Raw genomic sequence first — 21405 nt, 5'->3', positions numbered from 1 at the left:
TAAGTAGTATCAGTAGTTTATTCTTTTGTGCTGTTGAGTAGTATTCCACTGTATGGACATACCACAGTTTGTCTATCCATTCACCTATTGATGAATATTTGTGTTGTTCCCACTTTGGGGCCATGGTGAATATAGGTGCTATGAATATTTATGTACATGACTTTTGTACATACAAATTCTTTCATTTCTCTTAGACAAATACCCTTGAGAGGAATAGCTGCGTCATACAGTACATGAATGTCTAACTGAGTAGATACTGAGATCTTGCCAAAATCTAAATCTCTGTTTCCTCAGAGATTAGGACATCTGGTGGAATTCAGAATTTGTTTTTTTTAACCCATTATTCAGGCTAATTCTTATAAAGAAGGCCTTCTAACATTTTGTGAGACATTTTGTTGAAAAAACTAACAGATGATTGAATGAAATGGTCACTTTTAATCAGTCAATCGACTGATACAAGAAGTGGGTCAATCATGCACTTTTAAGACCACCTCATTTGTGATTTTGAACTTAATTTTACCCTTATAAGACCACAGTTCAGGTTGGGGGCTGATGCTAAGTATGTTTTTAACAAGGGTTTGCTAAGTTGAATTGACATTTTTACTAAGATTTTGACCAATTTAATGGTAGTTACTTTTTTTCTTTTCTTTCTTTTCTTTTTTTTTTTTTTTGCTATTGAGTGGAATCATTTGAGTTTTGTATATTGACTTGCATTCAACATCTTTGCTAAATCCACTTATTAAATTGAACAGTATGTATATTCTTTTAAATTTTGTATATGTACAATAATCAAGACATCTGGAATTGAAGACAGTTTACTTCTGCTTTGCATTTATTTATTTCTTTGCTTGCCTGCCTGCTGTGTTGCTCTGACTGCTACATCTAGTAAAGGTTTGAATAAAAATGGTAATAGTGGGCTTCTGTGTCATTTTCCTGTGTCATAGTGGGCTTTCTGGGGGAAAGCATTTGATATTTCACTATTAGTAGTATTTTATAAAAATGCACTCACCAGGTTGTTTCCTCTCTAGTTTGCTGAGAATTTTATCATGGATAGATATTATATTTTATCTAAGGTGTTTATTGAATCTATGGGAATAATTTAGATTTCATCTTTATTAGGTTATGTGATGAGTCACATAGTCTATTTTCTTCATTATATTTTGTGTGTTTTGATTTGTTGATGCTGGATTTTATTTTTATTAAGCCCTCCTTTAAATTTTGGGGGGATTTTATTTGCCCTTTTCTTTCTTTTTGGTTTCCTCTTGAGTTAGGAATAGATCATTATTCTTTTCAACTATCCCTTTTCCTAATATGTGTTCAAACTTTTGTAGTTTAAAATAATAAGTCTAATACTCTTCAGTCCATCATGAATGGAACTGGAATTCTATCTACTGGGATACTAATTTAGCTATGATTTTAGTTCTAGAATTCTTATACTAATATATCCCAATTCTCTGTCAAATTCTGCCTCTTTTCATTTATCTTCTTGAGAACACTAATCATAGTTCTTGTCAAGTCTTTATATATATGTGTGTGTATATATATATATATATATATATACACACATACACGTGTAGTGTGTGAGTGTGTGTGTGATATATATATATATATATATATATATGTGTGTGTGTGTGTGTGTGTAATGACACACATTGGATATATATAACATATTCAATATATCTAGATTACTTCAAGATCGATTTTTATTTTTTATTTATTTGGTCCTATTTCTTGGTATTCCTGGTAATTTTGTATTGAATATAAGATATCATGTATAAAAAATTATAGACTCTTGTTGATAATGTTGTCTCCTTTTAGCAAATATTGAAACATTTTTGGCCAGAAGATAACTTTTATCCTATCAGAAGTTGAGATGGGTTGAGATGGGTTGAGGCTTTACTTCAGGCTTTGAGAAGACTGGTCTGTTTCTGGTTTTCTCTTACTCATAGAATTTCAACCGAAAGCCTGGTGGATTTAGCAGCCCCTTCCTCCATGGCAGGCCCTGAACCGAAATTTCTTGTCTCTCAAACCATGCTTTCATTTTCCCAAGACTATGCAATTTGGGACTAGCGAATAAAACAGAAGGAAAGAGCAAAGACAAAGTCTTACTAAACGGCTTTCCTTATTTCTGGGGCCTTAATCTCCCATGCCTTTGTAGTCCTAGTTACTCAGTACTGTCTCTAAACAATCATATTTTTAAGAAATTGTATCTGGTTTCTTTTCTTGTTTTCTCTCAGCATGAGGATTTTTTGATATCCTGCACAGCAGGAGACGGCTCTGTCTCTCATAGCTAGAGACAGAAATCACTTGTAATTATCTAATTACATGTTTGAGGAATGATTTCCCTGCAAGACTTTAAGTTCCCTAAGGTTCGGGACTCTACCTGTTTTGCTCAATACTCTCTCTAAAACACCAATGATAGCATCGGGCAAATGGAGTGAAATGGAGAAAAGTCTGCGTGTGGACTGATAAAATGATTGAGTTATTTCATCTAAAGTTAGATATAGAAAACAGAGCCAAAAGACTTGAAAAACAGTTGGCAGAAAATTGCAGGGGGGACCTGGTGAGATTTATTTGGTTTCTTTGTATTTTTAAAAGGATATAATGGTGCCATTATTATTGAGGGGCACATAGGGTAGGGATTGTAAAAAGTTGCATTTTGAAAACTGTTAATCTTGAATAAGGCATTTACAATGAAGCAGTGGGAGAAGAAATGTAAGCGACAGATTGAGAAGTGATTGCAGTGAGGAATGGACATGCAGAGCATCTTATTTTTTGAGAAGACTGATTATGAAGAAAAGGGAGGAAATAGAGTTAGATTTACAAGTGCATGTTAAAATAGAAAGGTAGCCACTAGAAATGCAGAAATGAGGTGTGGAGCATCGAAGTCTCTAGAGAAAGAAGAAAGGCAGCTAAAAACACAAAGGTCAGGAGTTCACAGATTGCATAAAAGAAAGTGACTTATCAGAGATATGTAGTAGAGAGAAGTTATAAAGGAGTATCATCAAGATTTATGTGGTTTGGGCACGTAAAATGTACGTGTGAAGGGAAAGGCACATAATGTGAAATTCTGAATTAAAAAACGTCAGCCATAAATGCATGTATAACAGTGACCACAAATATATTCTGTGCCAACCCTTTATGGTGATTCCTGCACAAAAACCCTATAATAATCCATTTTACGGATGGGGACACTGAGCTACAGAGCTGGTAAGTGACTCATGCCGAGTTGCACACAGCATGTTGGGGAGCCAGATTTTAAACGCGGAGCATCTGACTCCAGAACCTGCACTTTTCACGCCGCTGCCTTTGCTTCCTTCCTTCTGCACCAGAATACCGACATCAATACGTCCATTGCCCTTGAAATGGAATTCAATCAGTTGGATGCTGTTAATCCATCCATAGCATTGATCACTGTTGTTTATAAAGCACTTTCAAGATTAAAAGTGCTTTTTATTGTACTGTATATGTTTATTATGACTGTCATCTTAAACCTATTGCAATAAGCCCTAATGATAGGTATAGGTAAAAGTGTCAAAATATTCATTAACCTCAAAATTTAATAAGCCTAAGGAGATCCTGTATCTAAGAGACGCACAACACCTAGTTTCCAACAGCACAATGCGAGGGCTGTGGGGCAGAAAACAATTCCTGATACAGCACTCTTGCTGAAACAATTGACATAGAAGGAACACCACCAGCCACTCAGGACCATTAATAAGAATTTCTTTTCACCCTAAGTACCATATAGCATAAAACACACTTTCTTATGCATCTTAGGCCAACAGAATCAAAACAAATGGAGTTATCACTAAGCCACCAAAACTTCCAATAAGGTAGGCCTCAAGATTATGTAATATATTCTAACACACTGTGAACCTTACCATTAAGTCATTCTTACAGCTAAGCAATCTTTCTTACAAATTTCCCTCTTCTCTATCTATCTCATTTAGCTAATTCTTTATTCAACAGATATTTATTGCACATGTGGTCCTATGCTGTGTAAGGACAAATGTTAGAAGAAAACGGTCATCATTTCAGTCCACTTGGGACCTAGGTAAGTGAGCACACGACTGTAATAGAGTGTGGTAGGAATACAACAGAGAAATTCTCGTTTTCTTTGGTGGTACATAGGAGAGGCCCCTAATCTAGATTTGGTATGGGGTGGGGGGAGGCCACTGAGAGGAACAGCTCGGCTGACACTTTAATGATAGGTAGGATTAGTCTGTGAAATGAAAAAGAAGCCCATTCAAAGAAGGGAAGGCATTCCAGGCAAAAGCATGGGTCTGTTCTAAGACCTGGGCTTCTAAGATGGAGTGGCACATTCAGACAGTAGGAACTGAAAGTCATGTAGCTGGAGGGTAAACCAGGAGATACATGGATGGAAAGATGAGGCTGAAAGGTAAGCAGCAAAGACTTCATGCAGGGCATCTCGATGGAAAACTACTGAAAGGTTTTAAGCAAGAGAATGGCAAGACAGCTTACTCATCAGAAACCCAGCCTAGAAAAAGAGTGAAACTGTTGGTAAGGAGACCCACACCACAGACCGGGATCAGGGATTAGCCATAGGACCAATGGATGGTTCCAAGAGTTGTGTAAGAGAAAGAATGGCCAGAGGAGGAATGATGGGTGCAATGTGAGAAAGGGTGTGAGAAGTCATATTCAAGAAATTTCCCAGGTTTCTATGTCAGGCAATCGGTGCTATTCACTTTGGTAGACACAGTGGTATACACAGAAGAATGAATGGATTTCAGCAGAGAAAAATTAAGAGAAGCAGAAGACAAGAAGGAGGCATCTGCATTCTTTTTCAATTTTCTGCCTGTGTAGGAGGAAGGGTCATTAAACCATTCATCCCTACACACCTCCCATAAGTCCCTATATCTCCTTTATGAAACTCTCCCAGGACCCCCTTTGTGAGGTTGGCATGGCCACCATTGCCAGAATGTCTCTTCAGGTGTTTTGTCCCCTCCTTCCTCTTTATGCCTCTCTGTTCAAGTTGCAGTTAAAGCCAAAGGACTTAAATGAGGCTGCTCCTTAGTCACGACAATGTACGTAACTGAGTTTCCCTTCTTGAATCTCCAAAATCTCCAAACGAACACCTGAGGGCCATGTCTGTGAACTGCCTTCAATGTGCGGAACTTAACTGTGGTCTGCATAATTGTACTCGAAGTTTCCCTGCTCACATGGGACTCTTAATGCATGATTTTGTAAAACATTTCTTCAGATCACTAGAACATAGTTTTGAAAGATAAGGCATTTTGGCAACAATATTATTGGAATTTCAAGCTTAGTAGAAATGAAATTAAGCTATACTCCTCTGTGGGTGTTATATATTTATCCTAATGGTTATAACATAAGAGTAAATATAGCTCTTTAAGTATTTTTAATTAGTTTTTTCCAAAAAAATATATACAAAATAATTCACTTCATTCAACTTTTTCATAGGGGCTAGTTTCTCTATCACTGCTGACTATGATGATTCTTTTTCTGTTCAAAGTTCCTCTTTCTACCCATTTAAGGAAGAAGAAGAAACTAAAATTAATCTCTATTATATTGATGCTAACTGCCATTAAAAGATGGAGACAACTGGGGTGCCTGGGTGGCTTGGTAGGTTAAGGGTCTGGCTGGCCCAGGTAATGATCTCACAGTGTGTGGGTTGGAGCCCCACATCAGGCTCTGTGCTGACGGCTCAGAGCCTGGAGTCTGCTTCGGATTCTGGGTCTCCTTCTCTCTCTGCCCCTCCTCCACTTGTACTCGGTCTCTCTCTCTCAAAAACAAGTAAACATTAAACAAAAAAAGATGGAGACATTTTTTGTTCTTTAGCAATGAAGCCCTAGTAAAGATGTTTAAATGGCAAACATATTGTAAGTGACGACATTGGACAATTGAAGTAGGTAAATGTGAGACCGCATAGAAAACCTGGGGACCTGGTGGGAACAGTGCGTTTGAGAATGTGACATGAGTGTGTGAGAACACATGTGCAGTGTGTATATCAGGTGACAATACAGCTCGGCTTGATAAACACAGAGAAGGAAACAGCAGATGCTTTAAAGCTGACTAAAAGCATTATCAGCTAACAGAAACGGTTTGCCCCAAATGTAAATATTATTTGGTCCTATTGACATGGTCAATGCTGGCTGGCTTACTGGCCACAGAAGCCCCTGTTGGGAAAAACTAGATGTGGTTTCCAAACATTTCCATTTGTCAAGCATTATTATCTGTTTTGTTGTGTTGGTCCTCTCCTGTTTGTTTTATCTGAGCTACCCTGTACTCATTTTTAGGGTTCTTGGCATTAGGGCAGAAGAAAGAAAAATGTATTGTTAATGATAAAATTACATACATTTCTTTAATTTTTTTCATGTTTATTTTTGAGAGAGAGAGAGAGAGAGAGAGAGAGAGAGAGAGCGAGCTGGGGAAGGGGCAGAGAGAGGGAGACACAGAAGCCGAAGCAGGCTCCAGGCTCCGAGCTGTCAGCACAGAGCCTGATGCGGGGCTCAAACTCACAAGCTGCGAGATCATGACCTGAGCTGAAGTTAGATGCCCAACTGACTGAGCCACCCAGGCGCCCCTGAAATTACATATTAATTTAAGCAACTTAGACTAGACTCTTGACCAAAAATAGGCAAGCTACCAGCCTGATGTCTGTTTTTGTTGTAAATAAAATGTTTTTACCCAAAACAACAAGGCTACACTTATTTGTTTCTATATCACCTATGGCTGCTTTCACACTACCATGGCAGAGCTGAGGAGTTGGGACAGAGACCTCACGGCTTGCTGAGAAGACAATATTTAATGTCTGGACATTTACAGGTGAACTCTGTAACCCCCTGCTCTAGACTGACACTGTAAAAGTTAAAAAGGGAGGGAAGGTTTCTTCATGCAAAGGGAAACTTGCAATTTCATTAAATTTGACCACCTAAGCAAGAGTCAACTGGTATAAGTTTTGGTGAAAGAAAAAGCCAGGTGTTGAAATGATTATTTTCAGCAATCAGAGATAAAATTCAAAAGCGAAACTGAATGTAGTACTCCCAAACCAACCCTACCGTTAACATTTCAAACACAAGGTGAAATTATGGGAATGTGCTTCAAAATGTGTCACTTTAAAAAATACAAGGGTTTAAACACATGCAGTCACTTAAATCGGCCTTTGTGATGCATTTGTTGAATGGGGAAAAACATGGTCCTTTCCCATCCAACAGTGCTATCTTTACACATCTCCATTAAAGGTAATAAAAACAAAACAATTTTCACTTACTTCTTAATATCCCAAGTCACCATGGGTTAGTCTGACTTCTGTGATTCCAAGAAGATACACAGTTGGGCCCTCGTCCCTATGAATCCATAGATGCTCTCAACCAGATATTCACAATCTCTCCTTATTGTGTCACAACCAGAAACACATTACGAGCCTCTTAATTGCCTGGAAACCACTTCTCTGCTGACAAGGTCCGTGTTCCTGCTCTTGCCTTTCTCTTTCTGTATCATCACTGCCTGTTCATTAAACTGTTAGGCCAGATAGTTGATTCATACATCTGTTTTTCAGTAACTATGACTAAAATCTAACATCAAAGGTCAAATAAAACTTGAGATTTAAATCTGCCTTATGAGGACTGGCATTTTATTTGTTTTATTATTTTATTTGTTTGTTTGATTTTAAGAACTTTCTAGTAAAATTACTTGCTCCCTGTTGGAGGAAAACAAATCTTGGGAAAGCAAGGGTGTTGAAGGTCAGAATTAATATGCTTTTACTAATTAGTCTATCTGAAGAAGTTTACTCTGCTTGCACCTTCTCTATAACTGCTTATAATGAGCTTTCTTTTAATGAAGTACTTAAATGTCCCAGCTCACTAAAAATAATAAATAATAATAATAAAGCACATATATCATAGAGTAAAAAAATATATATATAATATATGCTTTTAAGGAATATTGATTTGGGGAGTTGCCTTTCTCTCTTCATAGGTTGGTAATTAATTGTATTTCTGTATCCTAAAGCATTCTAGTTCAGTCATTTTGGGGAAGGCAAAAACCACAAGACAAAAACGTCTGACAATCATTTAGTGTCCTTGAACAGCATTATTATGAAGAAAGTGTACAGAGTTCTCATCTGCAAGATATTCAACATCAGTAATCACATTCCTCGTGAAGACAAATAAAAGGGAATTACATCCAGGTGCACATGTATGCTCATCTCCCCAGTGGTTTGCTACAAAGATCTCCCCAAAGGCAGTTCCTGATTTCTGGGCAGGGTCACCAGTAAAGGCAGTTTAAAAGGCTGTGATTGGCGGCCGGATACGACAATAGTCAAACCTTCCCCCAAACGATCATGGGCCTGTTTTCGCTAATAGGAAGAAAAAGTGACAAGGAGAGAGGGTCACCTTTGGAATGCTAGTCTGAGCGGTAGTTTAGTTTGCTGTTTTTACCAGGTTCCCTTTGGATTACTAGCATTGCATGGAAAGGACTAAATTCTTTGTGTAAATCAAGTGGATTTACTCTGCATTCCTGAAAAAAAAAATGAGCATTTTTTTTTTCCCTCTGAAGACACAATGATCACCCCTTCCAACTGTAGAAGGTAGAGAATGTTCTATTTGCTACTCTTATTTTGGAAGGAGGAAGTATTGTTAACCCCATGTAACCAGAAAAATATTTTGCCATGAGTATTTACATGATTTTCTAGTTAAAATATTATGAGCTTATGTTGAATTTGCTGCTTCTTTACACATTCTGACATAATCCAAGAATTGAATATCCATTTTATATTGAGTATTTCTCTCCATATCATTTAAATTATCCCTATAAATTAATGTATCCCCATACGAAAAACAAATTTATGTTAATCATAAATTATGAACATAATATTATATGAAAAAATGATCTCTGAAAAATTTGTTCAAAAATCTGGTTATTTTTAAACTCAGATGTTTTGGTAACAACCTCTATTTTGACTTTTTGAAGCTACTTAAATATTCTATATTCGTTGATTGGGAATTTGAGAAGTTAGAGGCATTGGTCATCTAGCATAATCCTTCATTTAATAGATGAGCACAATTAGATCCACAGAAAAATAGTTTATCCAATGTTTCAATACTAGGCAGATTAATTTAACTATTTTCAATAACAAAATTAAATATCATATTTTAATATAGAAATTACATATTGCTCATACCTTAAATATAACATTCAGGCACAATATATGTGTAACAGGAGACGAATTAATAGAATACTAACTTTATAAATTTCAGAGGACTCTCAGAAGCGTGCCTGTCTCATGGTAAACACTTAAACATTTGTTAAATGAGTAATGATAAACAGCTAATGTTTAGACTTTTAAGTAACCTGCATGGCAGACACTGCAAAGTTCAGGAGGTGGCCATTGCCTTTCATTCTCGCCTACTTCTAGATATCACTATTGTACGTAGTATTATCATGCCAATGTTAAAGAAAAGGAAACAAAGATACAGAAACAATTAAGTGGTGTATCTAATTACCTGCAGCTAATAAATAACAGGGCCTGGATCTGAAATTTATCAGATTTCTCCCAAAGCACTCACTGTTACTCATATAGAAGTAGAGGAGTTAATACCTGATCTTAAATTTATACTGTGATGTAAATGACTGATAATATATCCTTCCTAGAGATTAGATTTTTGAAAGAACGCTTGTATTCAAAAGGAAAAGGTACCAAAAACAGACTCTAAAAAAGAGGCACCTGAATAATTTTTCTTCCCAGAAGTCAATTCTGATAGAGTTCATTTACAACACAAGGCTAAATAATTTACAATATTAAGCAACATGTTAGAACATATACTATTTTCATTATATCCTACTCACTAAAAACATTTAAGGCAAATATGGAAGAGGTGTGAGTTATATAAGAGATTCCTTTCTTGAGCTGCAATAATGAGATCATCTATACTGAAATTTTAATAACATCGTCCATGACTACAGAACATGTTATGTATTTATAAGTGTTGTCATCAATGGGTAAAATCTGACTTATTTTTTTTATATATAACATATGCACAGTAATGTACATAACTGTATACTTGTCTTTGAGTATTGGATATCTCCATCCATATTTCAAGAGTCATTTTAGTTAGAGTTTGATATTTTAAAATGAATAATTCAAAATAAAAGCATCTTAGTTCTTACAATTATTCACTTATTAAACACAATTAATCATTTTTGAGATTTCCAAAATTGGCTCATTAAATTTGCCTCAGGATATAAAATTCTGCATGAGATATATAGAAAAGAAGTTGATAGCACTATTTGACAGATAGCACTTCAGCCCATTAAAATAATTTCATTCAGACATTAAACATCTAGCTTCTAAGAACAATCTGGAATCAATTGCTATGGAAAAAATGTGATCCCTAGATGGCTTTGGAGATGTAAGTAAATAAATAAGCCAACCCTATTAACTATTTGTACCTGAAAAGTCAGCAACTGAAAGAAAAATCCAAAAAAGTTTAGCAGTGTTGGGTAAGGAATATTTGATTGATAATTTTACCCCATCCTCATTTATTACTGTCACATACTCTCATTCTACACCTTCCAAAAAACTGTCCACGTGTGTGCCTTTCCCTTCCGTGGCAAAGCACCAGCCATTGAATCAGAAGTTTCCAATTCATATTCGAACCCTGAAATTCAGTAGCTGTCGTACCTCAGGGAAGCCACGTACTGATTCTCCTTTCCTCTGTGCTCTGAGGGTAAAATTCCTACCTACAGGCTTGTAGGGATTGAATGAGAGAATATTTAAGTAAAATGAATGGAAGGTGCGAATTATGCACATACTGCTCTGCTTAGGAAAGATGCAAGTTTAGAGAAAGCTATCGCATTGGTTTTGTAAATTGTCCCAGCTTATTGATTGAGTAAACTTCATTTAACCATGGGCCCAGCTCAATAAAATTATTCAACCAAACCTGCCAATTGAGCCAAAGGATCAAACCAATAATTTGACGCAGACCTGGTTTAAAAGTTAAAGAGAACCTTAAAAGTAAGGTGAAGGTGCTAATAAAAAGGAGCTAGTATTGCCCCAGAACGTGCCTGAATGCAGAACTTCTTATTCTCTGGGAATCACCAAACCCCTAGGGAGCACTTCGAGCCAAAATTGTGATCTCCCCGCCTTGTCCTTCAAATGATGTGTACTCCAAACACATTTTCTGTGCAGCTGGAGGCTTTGTTATAGACAGAAGGATCCTGCTTAGTGAGGCCAGTGTTTACGGCCTAACTTTTTTAAAGAGGAATTTGGAAAACTTCCCAGACGCTACATCTGCCCCTAGCCCTTGCACCTCAGAGTATAAGGCCGGCTAGGGAGAGCGTGCAGACGACTAAATTTATTAACGGTGGACGGGCCACTCTATCTTTCACTGCAACAACAGTAGGTGATCCCATCAAAAATCTGTCTGCTGGCTAGCCCGCAAATCCAAGCTGACATACTTGCAGCAGATAGGCCCAGCTGAATGGAAACGAATGTTGTTTCCTCGAAGAAACACAGCGCGTGCCAAATCTTGGACCAGGAAGGCAGTTTCTATTTCCATTGGAGGAAAGGCTTTTTAGCTTTACATCCGTAGCTTCTTTGCCAGATTTTTTTTCTTTTCTTTCCTTTCTTTGACATTTACAAATATTAAACGGAAGTGGAACATTTTATGAGATCTCAGTGGTTGAATTTCTAACACTCGATGATTTTGATGTACTAGACCAGGGGTATTCACCTCAATATACCTTGGCTAGAAGATCATTCATTACAAATGTACATCAGGCTCACTTAAAAGCAAACTGTTCACTATTTTAAATAAAAACAAAGCAATAGGGGTACCTGGGTGGCTCAGTCAGTTAAGCGTCAGTCTCTTAACTTAGGTTCAGGTCATGATCTCACAGTTTCGGGGTTCGAGCCCTGCATCAGGCTCTACGCTGACAGTGTCGAGTCTGCTTCGGATTCTCCCTCTCCCTCTCTCTTCCTCTCTGCCCCTCCCCTACTCATGCTCTCTCTCTGTCTCTCTCAAAAATAAATAAACTTTAAAAAATAAAGCAATAATATTTGAGCCACATTTTATAGCTCAAATTCCACTTCATTGTACTCAACATATGCAACATTTTAAAGACTATTTGCTCCAGGGGCGCCTGGGTGGTGCAGTTAAGAGTCCGACTTCAGCCAGGTCACGATCTCGCGGTCCGTGAGTTCGAGCCCCACGTCAGGCTCTGGGCTGATGGCTCGGAGCCTGGAGCCTGTTTCTGATTCTGTGTCTCTCTCTCTCTCTGCCCTTCCCCCGTCCATGCTCTGTCTCTCTCTGTCCCAAAAATAAATAAAAAACGTTGAAAAAAAAATTTTTTTAAACTATTTGCTCCTAAGTGACTTTCCCGTGGATTAAATGAATACCATTATGAGTTTACAGAATCATATGTACCTTATTCCTTTTAATGTTTTTAATTGGGAAAGTGGAATATGTAACATAAATATAGTTTTCTATAATTATAGTGAAACAGAATTCTTAAAAACTCTAATTCAGAAAGGTAACAGAATGCCTGGAATATTGTAGGACCAGCAAGACCAGGAGTTGGGTGAGGCAAATGAGGCAGGATTACAGGGTCATGCAAGAAAGCAACGGATCCAGTCTTCATTTTAAAATTTGGGGTTTTATTGGGAATTTTTTGGCATTGGTTTTCATTTTTAAAAATATTGTGTGAAAACATTGTTTTTGTTGATTCCTGAGGTTGCTCAAGTGCCTTAAGTGCCTTAAGCAAGTGCATCACTTACCCATAGAAGGTATGTTTCCCTGAAATTAGTTTTTCCCATAATGCTCTCCACAAAACCTACGGATAGTGATCATGCTTTAAAAAAAGTAACAAATAAGGATCTGGAATATTGGGCTAAGAAAAATTAGATAGCTCTCTTATAATTCTTTTTAGAGACTTTAACAACCTGACATGTACTGAGAATCTCCAACCTCATGGGGCATTTCTCAAACTCATCTGCCCACAGAATTCTTTTATTTTTTTTATTTTTTTTATTTGGTAGAGCACATGAAGCGTTCTGAGGAACACACTCTGGTAAATGGTCTCATTTCCAGCATATACTTTGATCAAATAAAGCTTTCTTTCCACATCTATATTTTACTTTTCTTTCTGCTACTTACTCACTCCCCCCCCGCCCCAGAATACTAAGAAGGTGGACATACTGACACAATCAAGTTATAAAAGGTCTGAATGAGTATTTCTGTAGACAAACATAGAAAAAATTCATTATGAAGGGCTATCAAAATAATAAGAAACAGCTTGGTGTTTAGTGTCTCTTCAATAAAGTAATGTCAAATACACTCACCAGTAAAGTCTGTATTGACTGGGTGTGTGGAGTTGGGAAATTTATAATATCCATTCCCTATGAAACGAATTCCTTTCATCATCGTGGCCGTTGGAGCTGGGAGAGATGACTCTTTCCGTTCTAGATGATATGTAGGAGAGGGTCCATTCAGTTCTTCAGGTGTGAGCCATCCAACACGGATGGTTGTGCTGTTGATTCCTTCGACCACAGGAGGCCTCAGCTGGGTTGGCGCTGAATATTAAAAAAAAAAAAAAAAAAAAAAAAAACATTTGTTACATTCAAGAACTTAGCTTCTATCTCTAGACACTCACACATGGGTACACATGTACTTGTGTACATCACACTCAAAATCAAGGCAGTTGTGGAGTATTTATGGGGTTCTAAGAACTGAAAACACAAGATAGAGTATACCTTAAATGGGACTAAACACAATTTAAATGACTAACAAATAGTTACCATAAAATGTTGCTGATTAAACAAAATTTCCCTGTGGAGATGATTTCTCTATTCTTTCTTATTCTGGTAAAAGACATTTCATATTATCATCTGCTGGTGCCCCACCCAGATTCCCTTAACCAAGTTGGTATCCCAGTGCTCAAACGTGGCTGTTGATCACCATTGGATCATGGCTGCCCCCTTTTCTGGAAAATTTCCCTTGCCTGAGTGGGAGCTACCTCCCCCAGAAGTTACAAGATCCCTCATGAAACCTGTAGCCTGTAACTCCCAGTGACTACCGTGGGTGATTACTGATCACAAAGGGCAGAGCCCCTGTGTTAACACAGCACCAACTTAGGGCTGCAATTCACAGAGGCCAATCAAGGAAAGAAAATGATTCAAATGGACTAATTGGAGACACGAGAGACAGCATGGGGTTTGAGAAGAACCAGGCCAGGGTGAAGAGTCACGGATTTGTGCCAGCCAGCGGATAGTAAAGGAACAATGACCTGAAGTTGCCAGATGTCTTACTTTGTTAAAAATAGTCATTTTATGTGTAACCTTTCTGATTTTTAAAGTTTAGTAACTGGTTTAAATTAAAACAAATAAGCAAAACCACTCTGAAAGCCAAACAGGGCATCCACATGAGGAAAAGGAGCCTGTGAACTCAGTGGTTTATGAACTCTGGTCCAGGTACAACAGCCCCCAGGGCTCTGAAGTGACCACACCACTGCAGGGCCTGTGCGTAGGGGCAGAGAATGCCCAGCGTCCTTCCACACACCGAGGCCTCGGCATGCTTCAAGTTCTGGGACACTGGCAATTCTCTGGAGGCTTCTGGGACACCCAAGGAGTAAGTAACAGAGATGGCGATTTTCCCTAAAACCTGATGGAAAGGGGATCAGAGTAACAAGTGAGTTATTGAAACTAAGGTTTTGTTTTGATTTTTCTTCTTAAACAGTTGAGTGTGTAGGCTGAAGTTCATTCCTGCTCTAAGTGGGTCGGCTGGGTTTGAGAGGTACAAGCAAAGAAAGGAACAAATATCATTACCTCCAAGCCTACTTTTTAAGGGCCTAAACTAAAGCTGTGGACTTTTAATTTTAATTTCCATCTGTGTTCACACAGGCTTCGGCATACACAAAGTCTTGGCCTGTTTCAATAAACATATATTAAAATGATGTGAATACAAGATTTGATAGCCTTAAACCATGAAAGACAATTCACCTTAAAACAGCTTAGAACAAGTAGCATTTGTTACTTTCTAGAAAGCTTGGCCAGCTTTCCAAAGAGAAACAATTGATTGTGATTCTATTTCAACATTTTGTAAAGAACAGAGGGCACAGAGCAAAATGTTCAACTTAGATAATTAACAACTCAGTTCCTCTTCTGCCACGGCAAACCATGAGATGTCTTTATATATATATGAATCTGTAAATTTTATGCATGATTTCCTTTAGCATTCCTTGCCAAAATTAGCTAAATGGTAGGTTCTCAAAGATTTCACTCTACAAGCCATGTTCCATCTTCAAAATAATCCAAGAAAATAAAAATCTAAGGCATCTAGAAATTTCTTCTCCCCTTAAGCTTCTCTTCAGTGTTTGGAATTACATCTTTGTATTAAAATTTCAGCAGGCTATTATTGGCTATGAGCTTAACTGAGGATGAAGAATTGTCAAAGATTTTTGAGTCTTGGGTTCAAGGAAGTAACAGAGGACAAATTATATAATTGTTTATAATCTAAAGTCTGCTATTTAAAAGCACAAAGGAGGATTTTGAACTCTTCTGTTATATTTTCTATTTTCCACATATGATTCCCTAGTGTCCTGGGACAAAATGATTTGAAATTTTAGTTTGAAAAACACCATCTATTCCAATGACATCCAATAGAACACTCTCTGATAATGAAAATGTTCTACATCTGTACTGTCTAGTATGGTAGGCGTTAGCCACATATGAATATTGAGCACTTGAGCTTTGGTTAGTGGGACTGAAGAATGGAAGTTTACATTTTATTTAATTTTAATTAATTTTAAGTTTAAATAGACATATATGGCTACCGTACTGGATAGCAAAGATCTAGAGAATCACAAACTATAAATATTTGGTGTGTTGAGAGTAGGATGTCCATTTGAAATAAATAGAGAACTTATGAATATACCTCCTGTACATCTTAAGAACTAAAGAGTTTTATCCTTGTTTAAAAGTAGCTTCAGGGTGCCTGGATGGCTCAGTTAGTTAAGCATCTGATTCTTGATTTCAGCTCAGGTCATGATCTCACAGTTTGTGAGATCCAGCCCTGTGTCGGGCTCTTGCTCTGACAGCATGGAGCCTGCTTGGGATTCTCTCTCTCCCTCTCTCAGTGCCCCTCCCCTTTTCTTTTTCTCAAAAATAAACACTTAAAAGTAGTCTTTTCCTGAAGTTCCCATTTGTTTGATATTTGTATTCCTTTACTCCAATAACCCAGCTAGTTGAGGATAATGGTGAAGTGATGTACCACTATAGCATTCAGAATCCTTTCCGCCATGGATACCATAATCAAACTCACTTTTTAATCAGGAATATAAATTCAGTCAAACAAAACAAAAGAAATTGCAGCAACTCAATAGTTTTATTTTAATATCTCCTAAAATGAGAGTGCACTTATTTTTTTTTTTTTGGCAAAATGATTATAATCAGTAAGGGCACACTCACTGAGAATGCACAAAAATTAATGTTGACTGTTTAAATTTTAACAAGTAGTGGAACACTTCTTCTAAATTCACAGGAGAATTATTCCACCAAGCAATGAAACTATTCTTAGGAAGTCAACTACAGAAAATGAGTCAAATTAGAGTATACTTTTTATTCTCTTGCTGAAAACAAAACAAAACAAAACAAAACAAAACAAAAACACAACAACCTTCCAGCTGGTATGTTATATGTTTCACTTGGAGGAGTCAACCTAGCCTGTTTGAAAGGGTGAGCACCCCACTGAGTTATTATTTTCCCAGTTCCCCTAAGACCAGAGGTGGGATTTTCAATCAATTAAACTAGACTGGTCACACTTAAACACACACACATGCACACACACAGACACACACACACACACACACAGAATGATGAAAAGAAAAACAGATATTCCTGAACTATTCAACACACTCACACAAGTATAGACTCACTAAGAGAGAGAAATAATAAAGGATCATTTCTCAGACTATCAAAGTAAAGGGATTATAGTTATAAATTCATTAATCACAAAACAGTGAATTAATAGACAACATAGAATAATGGAAAGGACTCTGCAGACTATTAGAGATTACATTTTACTTTTTAATTTCTAACTCTGCATGACTTAGAAAAATCACTAAAACTTATGCAGGTCTCGGTTTTCTCATCTACAACAGGAGGATAAATTTCAGCAGACTACCTTGACAGTAACTGCTTTTAAAAACAATATATATAATTGTGTTAGGCTTTAGAAAGCAAATTTCTATACAAACACAAGGCACTATTATTACTAGCCAATAACACACATTTCAGATAACATATCACAAAAGGATACAATTCATCCGCATTCAAAATCTGTATTTACTTAGAAAATCCTCTTATAAATGTCAAGTATAAAATGGATCTTCAATATCCATAGTTTCAAAGAATAACAACATACAAAGTCTGTTTCCACTTAGAATAAACTTAACAATGTTTTTGTATTTTTTGCAATAGCTTTGTAATCCAGTTTCCAGTCTAGCTCTTCTATTTGTAAATATTCTTTATAAAACGCTCTGATAATGGACATTCTGCTTTATGCAGCATTTATTACCTTATAATCTGATTAATAGCATATCATAATGCATAAATTTACATGTGCAAAATTTATGTAGTGTGGAGTTTGAGTGTCATAGCATAAGAACGGAGGCCTAAATGAGCAGAAGCTCTCGCTGATGGCAGGTCTTTAAAATCAAATCTCTTTATTTGTTTTCAAGCAAGAGTTTGTTACCTATGAACACTGCATGGCACTGTTAATATCTTAAAACACCATCCACTTCCCATTAGGAAGACAGGAATCCAACAATGAACAGCCTTTCTACGTTTCAGGCATCTGTGGGGAGCAGACTGACATAAGACCTCCTCAGGCACCTTAGCAACAGAACATGATTTTGACTTTTCCTTACAAATATAAAACTGTCACAAGAAATGCAGTTTGCCCAAACACTTCCAGGCCAAAACACCCATGGAAAGGCACTGGGATCAGGACTTAAACAAGAACGTCAGATCAGGAAGCCATGATTTCTCAGTTGGCGACCACTCGACTGTACCTGCTCTCCCGTCAGTGTCCAGAAGAGGAGAGGATGCTCCCCTCAGAATCACGAGACCACTCAGCCTTGCCTTGTTCACTGTCTATTCTCTGGAGAAAAAAGAACAAATCTACTTTACCATTCCCTGTTTTGCATACTAGTTTCCTTCCAGAGAGAACATGTACAGTGGAACTGATCTGGAAAGGAGAAAACTTAGCTTCTAGACTGGCTCTTTAGGTCCCTAATTTGGCTAATCCATTATTTGGTATCTCTGTTCCTCAGTGCCTCATTTGTCCAAGAGTACGACAGAAGTGAGGGTGTCCTCCAGTTTCAAAATTCTATGATTGAATACTTTCTAGCAGTGCTTCTGAATTAGTAAACCAGAAGGCATGCTGGACATCTGACACCCGGACCCTCTCAGTGCCCCAGGAAGCCAGCTAGTTTATCCCCTTCAGCTCTGAGCCACCCTGTTTCTTCACCACACCAGGGCACACAAATATTATGATTTCTTTAATATGTCTTAAGACATAAAGGATGGTCAGAGAGCACTGCTTTTAGAGAATTTAAGGGAGATCACTTGTTTGGTGAATAAACACTACCTTAACCAGCTGTTGTTCTGATGATCATCAATTCGTACGTAACTAGCATCCTACATGTGTGGAGAAGAGGGTCTGTGATTTCTGAACCACGCACACAGCGGCATGATGACGGGGCACACCGTCCCCTAAAGTCCACCGTTAATAAAAGGTAGCTGCTTGGACTGTAATTATGGCATCCTTGCTACCCAAACTTGAAGCTTTTATGGGGCTTATGCAATTAACTACTTAAATGCATCGTAACACTTGCTTCTCTGACAGCAAAGTATTGATTTTTTAATCATTTTCAAGTCTCCTCTAGCACAAATAAATGTACTACAGTTACAGTTAATGCACTGTGTACATGCATTAAATGCTGGTGTGACACAATTTATTATTTTGTGATATATAGAATTGAAGTTTGGCTTCTCAGAAATTAGCACCACCGGTCCAGCATCAGTATGGAAACTACCATTGTCCTCGATACTCCAAATTCTCTACCTTCAAAAAGCTGAAGACCTTTGTTAATAGGATAGTTAGGCTTTTACAAAAAGGGGGAGAGCTGAATATAAATCTTTTATATATGTCAGTGTAGGAGAAAATTAAAAATAGTCTAACGCAAGATACAGTTTATATTTTCCTAAAGGTGTCACTGTAGGACCTACGGCAACTTTGTTCAGATGAATTTTCGTCTCCTTAATTTCTTTCCTTGTACTTATTTAGGGTACATCTATCAAAATATTTTGCATACTGTAGTCTCCCTGATTCAGCCAGTTTTTGCATATTCTAATTGTGTCATTTTAATGTCTTCCTATAGGTAACACTTTATAAAGCTAAAAGGCTGTTTTAAAAAGTATGATTTCTGCATGCCAAAAAGGCCAGGAGAACCCTATTAAAGTCACATATCTAAATGCAGACCTGATGACAGAGGTCATTACATGTTTCATCAACAAGCCTTTTGCTTGGGTGCAGCCACACAGTCAAAATTAAAGTTGGTGAGTAAAAAGCAGTTAATTTTGTTTTGTTAGAAATAATATCATTTTAGTTTTAGCATCTAAGACAGATGCCAGCATTTCACTCTGAACAGATGGTAATTCCTTCTAATAGTGCATCTCTGTATTAGTAAGGTCTGTTGTGTATACAAACAGTAATAAACAGTAGGTAAGGATCAAAATAAATTTTAATTGTTGACATTAAATTCTGGCAGCCACAGTTCTAAGGCTGCAATATTCCTTTTTCAAATCTGTCAGATTTACTAATGCTGCGAGAGCTTTGCCGAAAGCTGCCAGATTCCAGTCTCAGTAAAAAGATTTTTACATGCCACCGGTTACCCGTCCGTAGCAGGATACCTGTTTTCGTACCCTGACACCATTGTTCAATAATGACATGGAATTGGTACGACCATCCATGTGATGGTCAGCCAGGATTTCTTTTAGAATATTCCTGAAGGACCGAGCATCTAACGAAGAGGTTATTATAAAAAGCTATATCCAATTTGTTACACTATGGGTAACGGTAGGATCACAGCCCTTTCCCTACCCTGCTCAGGAAAGGTCTCCCATTCAACTCATTTTATTCTATTTGCAAATTTGGGCATTCCTGAACTTCTCTGAAAGTGACATCATTCCTTCCTTTCATACTGTTTGCTTTGCCTGACTCTGAAGGATTTCCCTGACAGTCAGAGATACCATCAGCTGCGCTCTCCTATAGGCTTTGCTGTGGATCCAGAGTGCCAACAAGCACCAGTTTGGTCCTGATAAGGCCTCCAGTGATCTGGTATTACAAGTAGTAGCCGCTATTTATTTTGGGAAGCTGCCATGTTAAAAAAAAAAAAAAAACATTAAAAAACCCAGTTTGGCATTCAGGTGACTGTTCAATAACAAACATGCTTTGCAATCATATTTCTTTAAAAAATGGATGTATTTTTTTTAATCATGAAAAATATATTGCTTCCACCATATGGGACAACCAACGACTCACCAACCGATTTAAGATGCAGCATATTGAGCTGACCATATGTTACAGTGCTGTTGAATGGCTGAGTGATTCATGCCCGTCACATTCTAGTATATCAATTAAAGCTCCTTGAAGTCTGCATGATTTGTGTCTCTGTTATTAAACCCTGCTAATTCATCCCACTTACACATCTGTTATAAATCTCTAGGAGTGCTGCATGATTCATGGCAATCTGTGAGCATGCTACAGCAAATTCTTCTCCTTGTAATTAACAGTAAATTGTTTTACTGCCATGCAATGAATTTTTCAGTTATATTGCAAATGAACTCCTAAATGTGCGGTTCTTTCCTAAGAACTGACTTATATCATTAGGCAATTAAAAAGTATTGCTTTGAACCAAAAGCTTTTAATCAAGAGAAATACAACTTAAACATCGCTTAAGAGCCATGGAAATTTGACATGTTGGTTAAAACTGTAAAATAATTTCTGTTGTGGAAAGAGCAAAACAAACAAACAAAACCCTCGATGTACTCAGGATTTCCCTGATGCTAAGATAGAACTGCTGTCTGAAAACCCTCGGTGAGACAAGTTTGCACAGATACTGTTTATCTTAGAAGTTACTTAAGTCATCTGTCATTACCAGATTTCTCAGATTGCTTTACACTTCTCTAATTGTAAAACAGTGCCTTTATTCTTGAAATAAATAATTGGATAATTAGCCAAGTTGGATCATCAGAGGATTCCAGAGCTGTTCAAGTGTTCTTGTCAAAGGTGAAGCAAATTCATTTCAGCTCCCCTCTGCAGCTCTTCGAAGAGGCTTTGATTTTTTTTCCCCCACTTTCTT

General features: G+C 37.3%; 1 protein-coding gene across 1 annotated transcript in view; it reads right to left on the bottom strand.

The window, feature by feature from the left end:
* USH2A (usherin) overlaps positions 1-21405 on the bottom strand; it is a 725654-nt gene that overhangs the window by 488534 nt on the left and 215715 nt on the right. The window contains exon 20 of the mRNA XM_015077386.3: positions 13325-13555. Coding sequence (XP_014932872.3) covers positions 13325-13555 — 231 coding nt within the window. The remainder of the gene's footprint in view (positions 1-13324; positions 13556-21405) is intronic.

This window comes from Acinonyx jubatus, chromosome E4, assembly GCF_027475565.1.
Source record: "Acinonyx jubatus isolate Ajub_Pintada_27869175 chromosome E4, VMU_Ajub_asm_v1.0, whole genome shotgun sequence".
Classification (NCBI taxonomy): Eukaryota; Metazoa; Chordata; class Mammalia; order Carnivora; family Felidae; genus Acinonyx; species Acinonyx jubatus.
Note: the sequence above shows the minus strand (reverse complement) of the source record. Positions and strands in the feature narration are given on the sequence as shown.